Below are 11,287 nucleotides of genomic sequence, written 5' to 3' on the forward strand. Positions count from 1 at the left end.
GAATGAGTTGATGTCATACTCCTAGATGAGGGAAACAGGTGACTTTTCCTATTGATCACATTGTATTTTGTTATGAAATATTAATTAGTAAATTCACACATTTTCATCTGGATAATTTTGGTTAGTGACTAGACTCAAGAGCTTGTACAACACATCTCCATTTTTACAATATTAAACATGTACTCAATATCATAGCCCTATGATGTTGTGATGTCATCTGAAACTCAGCAATTGCATTGTTTTTCAGATAGTTCTATATCTACTGCATTTCTGTATTAAGTAATAAATGTAGGCAACATTGCAAGGAATACTTTGAAAATGCATTTAAAAAATTCAAATTTGAATATGTTACAGAGTATTGTACTACTTTGAACATTTTCCCTTTAAGGTGCATTATCATTTAATTAAAAAAATAAATAACGCAACATAGGATTAAATCAGTTTATTTGTTGCTATACAGTCATAAGTAATTGTACTGGAATACAATTACAGCAGTAAGGCACAATTGACTGTTTAGCTTTGCTACAGTGTTGTAGAGTGATTTTTAATTGTTCAAGATGTGTAAAGATTAATAATACAACAAAATGAATTGCATACGCTTACTTGCCTAAAAAAAGTTGTCCAAAAATCATTTTAAAAGTATTTTTTTTAAAACACAGTATAAACAGTGAAAAAATATAAATGAGTTGATCATGCGGCCTGGTTATCTAAATTTGAATTAATATAAATATAGTCAAGATTAGCTGACTGCATTTTCCACTTGCTTTATCACGGTCTCCCATCTGAGATATTAAACAATGGAAAAACACTTGGTGACTTTGGTGCGTCCCTTCGGTGCTGATCGCCTTGGGCGTGAGCCTGTCTGTACTGTGTGTGGTTAAAGGGAGGTTCCAGTATCCTGGAAAGGTGCTGTTTGTCCCTGACTTGTTGTCTGAGTGTGGGGCCCAATGGTGGACGGAGCGATAGGCCTCTCCTGTGTTACAGGTCAGGACTAGAAGCACATGCAATAGACGAAAATGTGTATTTTAACTCTCGGCCTCACTATTGTCTTGGTCTTAGGAAGCCAATAATGGTAATCCTTTTTGTAGAATCTAATATATTCTGGCTTTAAAAAAGATGGAACATTATCAAAAGTTTGATCACGAGTAAAATAAGATGCAATATAAACAAATAGATTAAAATATGGGGGAGTATAGACTACGTTCTCTTTTTAAAAGGGCTGTCTTTAATTTTTTTATCTCTGCTTTGAAAAGTACCAAATGTTGGAAAGGTCAGTTTTGTTTGTAAAAAAAATACCGGTGGGATAGTATGTCAGATATGTTTAAAGTGAGACCAAAAAAAGCATAATGTATGTCGGCCATTAAGATTTTACTAAACATTTTGCCTATTTTTGGACATGGGCAGCAACTGTTACCTAGCAACCATATTGAAAACAAGAGCCAAAATCCATGAAAAATTACACTCTAGTTATGACTTGACAAATAATATTACCATCATTTTGGTTTAAGCTGTCATCACATTGAGTCTGTTGCATGTCAATTTTCTCGATGACGTCACAGAGGGACTCAAAGCTACTTCCTGTAATTGTGTAACTTTGTTAAAATGTTTCTTGACAAACTGCCACTTGACTGACGTAAAACTATGATGAATATTCACCACGGCTTTTGTCCCACCAAACAACATTTGAACCTGACCTGATATGCACTTTAACATTCTAGTTCAGGGAAATTCACCTTTTTTTTCCTGAGGGACGGATTTTTTGGAGGTCTGGGCCAGAGGTGCACAACACACCACTGCTCTAACACAATTTTTGGTCGCAAATATCCCTTACTCTGAATCAAAACAGGTCTGAAGCAGAATCAATCAAACAAGGACTAAACCAAGACCAAACCAGGTCTAAACTAGCACTAACCCAGAATTAAACCAGTAAATACTATTTTTATTTACTTTTCCAATTAGGAAGACTAGTTGTAGGCTGAATTAAATCACTTGGAGGGCCTGATTTGGCCCCCGGACCTTATGTTGAACAGCCCTGTTCTAGTGCATTCTTCTTTGAGCTATTAGAATGAATACTTAATACTATTTGCGTACATATGACGTAGCCTCTACTTTGTTCCTCTTAGGTCTTCAACAACAGAAAAAAGTCTTTAATATAGTATTTGCATGGCATTGTGGCATGACAATTGGCTGTACAGTATGTGCGTCGTAGACCTAAATATGGAAAGAGTTGTTTCCATTTGATTGTTTGCAGCTCTTTGGTCTTAGTTGTCATAGCGGTGGAGGATTAGATTTACGTGGCTCTCGGCTCATGGAGGAGGAGGTGTATCATTGACTCACTGCAGAGCGGGTTTGGGCGCAAACATTTTGCTGACTCATGGACACACTGGAGTCTTTAATGAGACTCCAGCGTGTGCTGTCAGAAAACTTAGATCTGACTCCTGACCTCTGTAGGGTTGCCGTTATAACAAACAGGTTTTATGGTGTCATGGCCTCCATGTGAGGAGCAGATGTGAGGGGCAGGAAAACAAAGACTGTAAAGAAACTGAAAAACAAACTTGAATTGTATCATAGAGATTGTGGACTTTCTACGGTGTGTTCGCACCAAACAGAACAAAGACATGGATTTCTAAAGAAGAATAGTTTAAACCAGGTTTGGACGATTTTTAAACAAACTTACACTTGGACTTAACTATGACTAAAGTAGATTTAAATTAGGACAAACCCATGCTATCAAACAAAAACTAGAACAAAATAAGGAATCCGAGCACCACAGATTGTGAGCCACTGTCTAGAGCTCGGGAATGAGTTTTCATATCACATAGAATCTGTTAGCCTTGGATTTTAAACTGTTAAATACTAAACTTTCAATCATTCAAAAGCATTTTGATACAATAGTGTGATGAATTTACCAGTTGAGAATCAGACACTTATCGAGCTATTCCAAAGCACTTTGGTTTACAACTAACTTGGTTTAAGCTAGTGTATCTTTAAGGATGTTGAAAACTGCTGCCAAAAAACATGACAAATCTTGACGGTTGCTTTTTGGCATTTGATCCTGAGCTCAGTGGCTTTTAAGATTTGTCAAAATGTATCTTGAATGTTGCTCATTACTATTTCAAGACACAAATCTGTATTATCTGCCTCAGTTTTGTTCAATCTCTCTACTCTACCTCCTTGATTTGTGTTACAGTATGAACAAACTGAATGGAAGGAGCGGGATCATGTAATAAATCCTGATTATTTACAGTCTGAAAGTATCCAGGCTTCCAAAGAACCCTGCAATAGACGTTTGAACACGTTAACGTCCGTAAAAAACGCTTGATGAAACTAAATGACACATAATCTGGTGGGAAAATTGAAGTTGAAAATGAGGTCATCTGAAAGACACACCATGAGCTTAAAGAGTATTTTTCAATTCTGAATGGTTTAGCCGTCCTTTCACTCTGAAATGTAACTTTCGTAATCGTATTCACTCTATTGTAACAAATATCATAGCTCCATGGACCAGATTGAGCTCAGTACTCTCACAGCTGGAGACTCTCGCTGTCTACTCAAGCTGAAAACTGTGTCACTGTGTCATATGTAATGGCACCACCAATCACGGCGCAGGTAGTTTGAGCGATACCGGGGCGCCCAATCAGACGTGGTCACACCAGTGCGCTCGACCATTCAGGGCGCGGCAGCATCAGTGTGCAAAAAGTACACCATGTGTGGAAACGTGCATGAGGAAGACATGCTAGAGCTTGAGAGTGTTTCTGCATTGGCAAGTTTATGTTCCAATGAAGACATGAGTCACTTCCATGTCCTTGTTTGTGAGAAAGTGTTTGACGTTGGCAGGAGATTAATTTGTGGTGTTTACAGGTTATTATAGATGAAGGCTGTAACAGTCTGACATTGTATTTCTTAAAGCTTTTGGCATTCCCTAACATCCTTCAGGAAAGATTATACGCTATTATTTTTCTCTACATCACATTCTAGGATGCTTGGGCTATTCTGGTTTGAACTAGTGGGATGCGTTACACAACATAAGGAAAGTGAGGAGAGCCATTCTAGGCATGTCATGTAACTTGAAATCCACCATTTTGGAGGAGCTGCTAAGTCACATTCATTATTTGATTATGTGCAATGCCTCTGTGCTAGTTTTAACGCCACTGATTACAGAACACAGCATGTTTTGTGTAATAAATAAAAAAGTTTTTTTCCAGTAAAAATCATGTTTCACAAACCAACTAACACATTTCAACTGCATTTGACCGGGGCATCTATTGTATAGCTGTAATTGTGCACGATATCCCGTTTCATGTTTTTTTTTCTGCTTCTTACATAACATGGATGTGTGGCGACTCCCCCTTTTAGGAACCAGCCTGTGCATTCCGGTGGTCGTCATGGCAACAGAGCCAGCATCCCTCAGCTCCATCCTTTGTCCAGTCTTCTTCCAGTCTTCCCAGGCAGAGGAAGGTAGCCGAGATACTGCATGTAAATGAAAGAGGCGTTAATTGAGCTTTCCGTCAAGAAAAAGACGGAGCGTTTTCACCGAGGGAGAAAGTGGTAAAAAAAATCGACGTATCCTGCAGAGACTTGAGCAAAACAGGCGTATCAAAAAAGGCTGGGACACTTCATTGCAGGAGTAGCACTGAAATGCGGCGAGGGCATTGAATCCTGTTTGACATATTGTAATATCATTGTACTTTTGTTTGAGGTTTGAAGCAGGAAAACAGTCTCACATTGGCCTATTTGGGAGGAATATGTTACTGTGTACTTGGGAGATTGTGATCTTACCTGCCTAGACTGCCGTTCTCTGTGTGGTTCTGTTCCCAGTAAACATTGGTACAATGATTGTGCAAAGAGGCTTGAAAGTAGGGCACTGCAACACGTGTTTTTCATTCAGTTTAAAGTCTGGTTAGAGCAAACAGGTTCAAAATATCAGTCAGATTATACATAGAAAGTACAGTAGCCCTATTAGTGTTCTGAGGATAGGCGTAAACGTACTACTAACCCTTTAATAAAACTTTTTTCTCAAGTCAAGGAACTCACATGCTCATAAAAAACAATAAAGGGTGAACCAGTTTAATTGAGGGGGATCGGATCAGGTCAACATCCTCTGAAACGAGACTAAACCTGCCCTTTTGCAGTTTCATTGGACACCCTGGGGAAAAGTTCTCCAATCAGCAACTCCGACTCACGCTCTGTTGTGAGGCTAGTTGGAAAGTAGGCGAAAGGTCCCAATGCAAACTCTGTGCCCTTCCCCCGGTCTGGAAGAGCAGAAAAATTGCTGACTGTTTCGCTGACGTGAAATGAGAAAATTAGAGTGCGTGTACCTGTCACTTTAACAATAACACAGGTATTTACCAAAAAGGTCTAATACATGAAAGCATGTTCAGAGAGGTTGTGGGACATCCGACGTTTTAGTACATTTGTCTGGCAAGAGCTATAAACACCTTGGCACACCTCAACCACTTCAGAACAAAGCAGCTGTTGAAGCTTTGCCAAAATTAGAAAGTACAGCCTTTTAGTAAGGCAACACTTTTATAGTCTAAATGTTTCCATAAGTGTTATTAGAATAGGATGTACAATATTCTGAGTATGATTAGAGTAGCGTTTGTCGTTATGCTGAAGCGTGTAAACCTTTAAGAAGTGAGTCAAAGACAGCAGCTTGTGATAAAATAAAAGTTTTTTTTAAATGTCATAGAAAACACCATTCAGTAAATGAAGCTTTTTACCAAACTGGGTGCATTACAATATCAGTTAAACAAAAGGATAAAACTCCTTGAGGAACTCTACAAATGGCATTATGGACAGATTCAACACATATTGGGTACAGACATCTACAAAGAGTACCATACATACATTTGACCCAGTGTGTCAAAATCTGAAGACAAACAGCCATTTAAAAATAGACACGTCATTAAAAGCAATTAGTAACATTGAAGACTGGATCATTCCAAGGCAGGTCAAGATACAGTAAAACAGTACATGAACTAGGTTTATTTTGTTACACATGCTGTCCAGCCATAGCAGCTCTACTTCAGTGGCCATGTGCTTTTAGTTCATTTTAGTCAAAACCAAAGAAAAAGGAAGAGAACATTGGTTAAAAACTGTTACAAAAGGTCAATCCCATCAAAAGACGAAGGGAAAGACATACCCTGCTATTACCAGCTCACAGCTAACAAGGACGTGAATGCCTCGACATGTTTGAAGTTGACCAGCCAACTTTAGCCATTAAAATGCAGGTTAAAAGAATCTCAGTGGGAGAAATACAGTACTATTCTTTTAGAGAGCAGTAAGAGTCAGTCCGAGAGTTTAGTAATCCGTGGGCTCATTCCCCTCCTCAGCCAGCAAACAGGTACGGATCAGGGCCTCTGTGACTCCGTACGGGTCGCAGTTGGCAGAAGGACGGCGGTCTTCAAAGTAGCCCTTCTTCTCCTGACCTACAGTGCGGGGGATGCGGATGCTAGCGCCGCGGTTGGCTACCCCGGCGGAGAATTCGTGGATGTTGGAGGTTTCGTGGTGCCCCGTGAGGCGGCGAGCGTTGTCAAGCCCGCCTTTAGGGTCGTAGGCACGGATGTGGTAGCTGTGCCTCTTTCCAAGTCGCTCAATAGACTCCTCAATAGCTCTGCAAAAGAAATGCTGGTTAGAAATCAGAACACAATCAGACGACTGTTATTGAGCAAGAGTTATAAACTTACTTGAGTCCACCTTCTTCCCTCATTTCCTTTGTGCTGAAGTTTGTATGGCAGCCAGCACCGTTCCAGTTTCCAGGGATGGGCTTGGGGTCAAATGAAGCGATGACGCCAAAGTCTTCACATACGCGGTGCAGAATGAAGCGGGCAGCCCAGAGATGATCGCCCATGTTAATGCCCTCGCAAGGTCCCACCTGGAACTCCCACTGTACAGAGAAACACCCCATCAGCTTTACTGAATTCAGATACTTCATTTTCATATTTGGAGTTGAAATTACCTGAGCAGGCATGACTTCTGCATTAGTGCCACAGATCTGCACTCCAGCATAGAGGCACGCTCTGTAGTGGGCTTCCACAATGTCTCGACCATAGGCTTTGTCTGCTCCCACTCCACAGTAATATGGACCTATGAAAACACCAGTTAGTCACTCGCCCAACATGCAATTTTATGGAATGATTACATGTAATGGTATGGCGCTTACCTTGTGGTCCAGGGAATCCGTTAGATGGCCATCCAAATGGGTGTCCGTCAGTCGCCAAAATGGTGTACTCCTGCTCCATGCCAAACCAAGGGATTTGGTCTGACACCATATCCATGATCTTTTTACATGTAATCCTCAGGTTTGTTTCTAAGGGGCAAACAGTTAACATTTAGAGGTCTGATAATTGCAGCATTAGTCAAACAAAGCCATACATTTGAACGTTGCATAAACTGTATTAGATTATATGCACACGTGGCCTACTATTAACAACTGTAATACTGGAGAGGGAGTGTAACGCTACCTGCAGGCTTGCGATTGTACTTGAGCACTTCACACAGGACCAGTTTGTTGGGGTCTTTGCGGAAAGGGTCACGGAACATGGCAGCAGGGGCCAAATACATATCACTATTGGATCCTTCTGATTGATATGTGCTGGAGCCATCAAAGTTCCACTCTGGCAGATCTAAAACATTCATAAATGGATTAAATCTGGTGCCGTAGCAAGAATGCCTTTTGCTGAGGACAGTCAAGTACCTTCAATGCTTTTGGGTTCAGAGTCTAGTGTCCTGGTTTTGCAGCGCAGCCCCTCTCCAGTACCGTCGATCCAGATGTACATGGCCTGCACCAGATCTCCCTGAGGCAGCTCCATGTACTGCTGCTTCACAGCTTTGCTCAAATGGGAGCTGGAGGACAAAGCCATCTTCACCGCTACAATAACACACCTGAGAGGAGAGACAAGAGGCAGGTGTGAGTGAGGGACCACGCTACTCTCTGAACACATGTTGCGTAACCGTAGTTTGGGGGGTTGGGCTCGACATCCCCATTGTTTGTGTTCCAGAAAGTAAATGTGCAAAAAAAAAAAGCACTGAGGATGAACACGGGCGATAATAAACCATTCATAATCGTGCTAATTTACTAAAACCGAATACACCCAAGCAGGCAGAGAGGTAACGTGCAGGCTTATGAACGCGGGTACACGCTGTACACCATCCAGTTACTAATGCGCCTGTAGTCATGGTGACTGCAGTTAACGAAGGAAGCAACATTGCATCATGGATTTCCCCATTGTAAACGATAAGATCCCCAGAGAGGCACAGGAAGAGTAAAAGCGCACCGATGTCGGAGTTATATCATAGATGCAAATGTGTGTGTCTATAGTACACATGCCGAGAGAAAAAAACAAACAAACATAGATTACAACTAACAATAAATGGCAGAATAGAAAAAGCTCATAATTACCTGGATGAACGAAGAAATAGAAATAAAAGCTAGAGGACTGACGGCTCCAAAGCCTTGTGTTATGATGTCTCACTAGTGCCTCTACCATTCTCCCGTAAGACGATGGTCAAGCGGCCACATTTATAAGACAAGGACCTGATGCTGCGCGCGCGTGATTGGTGCGCGCAGCAGCGACTGAAAGCAAAAAGCTTCATCTCATTGGACGACGTGACCAAACCCCGCCCATTAACAGGCCCACATCCGCATGTGATGGTGTGTGACCCCATTGTTTTCACATGATTACAAGAGGCGAGGAACTACGGCCACTCGGCGAGGCAAAAGGCGGCCACGAGGGTTTGCATTGTTTAAAGTTCAATTTTGGTGAAGCGTGTGGGACAAAACGTACCAGAATATCATTATAAACACAAGTTGCTCAGAGCCGAAGCGCCACCGTGTGGTTGGTGTCTGAAAGCCCACAGTGCACTGGTTATAGCGGGAACCATTATGTAATTCACACACTAAAGATGGTACAATCCGGATTTCCACTGGTTGTGCACGTGAGACACACATGACCAACGTGCTAGTGCTGGAAATCATTATGACAAATAAGAATTTAAATAATATGTGCTGGTATTATTCTTCTGGTGCCACGTGCATCTTTCACTTAGTAAAGATGCAGTAAAGTGAAAAGATGCTGCTCTTTCACTCATGTGTTTTTTCCCACGTTGACTTGTGTTTAACAATGATCTGTGATAAAGGTAATGAGCTCTCAATCAGGGTGATGCTGTCAGTGCTGTCCTCACTGCATGTAAATTTCTGCATTTCCACCAATCCAGCTGTTAGATCCTTTCAGTCAGCTATTTACAAGATCAAGTCATATCCACAGAAAGTGATTGGATCAGTTTCTATTGTAATCAAGGAAAGAAATGCTCTATGTGATCGGTAGTGAGCCCTGCAGAGCCTGCTGATCTCACAGCATTTGCTTGTGGCGACTTAAGGCAACAAGTTTATTCAGTGCGGAGAAAAGCATGCATATTTAAGATATTAACTTAATATTGTTTCATACTGAGTCAGTTCTAATGTTGTAAATTGTGCAATATTGACCTGGTGCCTAACAATAATTTACATTCAATTATATTCCAATTTCTTATTTTTTATTAAGGCTTTGCAATTGAAACATGAAACTATGACTAAAGAATGTCCTACATTAACCAGACAATGAACATTATTGACTCAAATCCAACATTCAATGTTGAAAAAACAAATATTATTATAAACTTATTTTTTGTATGCATCTGTCTTCAATTCTCATCATAAATTCTAAAGCATAGGGCAACCAGCCTAAACTTTACAAAACACATGACTGATTTTAGAGAACCTGAACATTTTAGCCAGTATAAACACTCATTATTGCGTGCTCTTTTGTTCTCCACTGACTATTGTTTTCTTTTGTTCTAGCTCTGGACAGAACACCGTGTAAAGTATGTCATGGACATGGACACATCTGCTTGTGCCAAAGCTGGGGGTCTAATTGAAAGCTCCAAATACCACAGGGCAGCGACCAGACTGAATTAAACATGAAAAAATAATGCAGGAATGTTCTTTCTTGTGCCATTTTATAATATACAACACTAAGCCAAAAATGTGCAACATATGAACATGCGGCCCCCTGAAAGAGATGACCTGAATACAAACAGCTGAGGGCTACACTAAACATTATGGTGAGATTCACCCTTTCATCCAAATGAAACTACTCTAGAATACATTATGGCCTTAAATATGTCTACATATTTAGCTTGATTGACTTTTAGTTGTAACCCACTCCACAATTAGACAGTATTGTGTGATTCAGCTCATCTTTTGTGCTTCATAGATCTATTGGACAACAGCGCCATCTCATGGAAAAGTCAAACTGTGAGTAAATGCACTAAATTATGCAATACTCTTGAAAACGTTTTGGAGTGATCTTCACATATTGCGACTAAGATGCTCATATAATGAACAAGTATGGTTTAATGATCAGTGGCTCAAATAGAGTTAAAGTTGTAGCAACTACACACTGTTATAAACATTCTGCCTGACAACACTGATATTAACACCATGCATAATAATACATGAATACATGGAGCTATAGTTTTAATTAATATTATATGCTACTACTTTAACTCTATTTGAACATTGAACATTGAATATATATATATATATATATATATATATATATATATATATATATATATATATATATATATATATATATATATATAACATTCACTAGTCTGCTAATTGTTTTTATGTATGTTGGAGAAATTATTCCACCAGCCCTATGGATACATATATGGATATATCCATATATGTATGCATTATATCCATATATGTATCCATATATATTATATATGGATACATTATAGGGATACATATAGATACATATATGGATCCATATATAAAACATGTTACATTTAAAAGTATGAGATGATGGAAAGGAAATACTTTTCCTGTCTTACTTTCCGTTTCAATCATTAGTACCAGTGTTTTGTTGATATTGTGACTATTCCATGAAAACAAACATAAATCACTGGTATCATCATTACCCATCATGATATGCTTTACACTATTTGATTGGCTATCCTAGTAGTCTGGCCATGTCTAATTAATTGAAAACTGAAAATTTGCACTTCAATGCATTCTGCTGTTCTTTCTCACATTAGGCCACCTGGAACCCAAAACCATAACAAAGCCATAACAAATAATTACACTAGAATGTATTATAAGTCCTGATTGAGCAATAATAATGGTCTGCTTTATTTGCTTACACTGGACAAATAAACTAAAAGGTGTGAATGGGTTTTTGCATAACACACAACACATATGTTGTGCATATTGTGAATGTCACAATAAAAACAATGCTCT

At 39.6% G+C, this 11,287-nt stretch overlaps 1 protein-coding gene across 1 annotated transcript; it reads right to left on the minus strand.

Moving 5' to 3' along the window:
• Nucleotides 1-5,653: 5,653 nt before the first annotated feature.
• On the minus strand, nucleotides 5,654-8,544 carry glula (glutamate-ammonia ligase (glutamine synthase) a). Its single transcript, XM_072441508.1, has 7 exons — nucleotides 8,402-8,544; nucleotides 7,697-7,884; nucleotides 7,464-7,625; nucleotides 7,163-7,309; nucleotides 6,959-7,086; nucleotides 6,687-6,886; nucleotides 5,654-6,613 (listed from the first exon to the last, which is right to left on the minus strand). The coding sequence occupies exons 2-7, from the start codon at nucleotides 7,860-7,862 to the stop codon at nucleotides 6,301-6,303; spliced, it is 1,116 nt and encodes a 371-aa protein (XP_072297609.1). The 5' UTR covers nucleotides 7,863-7,884; nucleotides 8,402-8,544; the 3' UTR covers nucleotides 5,654-6,300.
• Between the last annotated feature and the right edge of the window lie 2,743 nt (nucleotides 8,545-11,287).

The sequence above is a fragment of the Eucyclogobius newberryi genome, unplaced genomic scaffold (genome assembly GCF_026437365.1).
Source record: "Eucyclogobius newberryi isolate DKJ021-1_F unplaced genomic scaffold, fEucNew1.0.hap1 SCAF_12, whole genome shotgun sequence".
Lineage (NCBI taxonomy): Eukaryota > Metazoa > Chordata > Actinopteri > Gobiiformes > Gobiidae > Eucyclogobius > Eucyclogobius newberryi.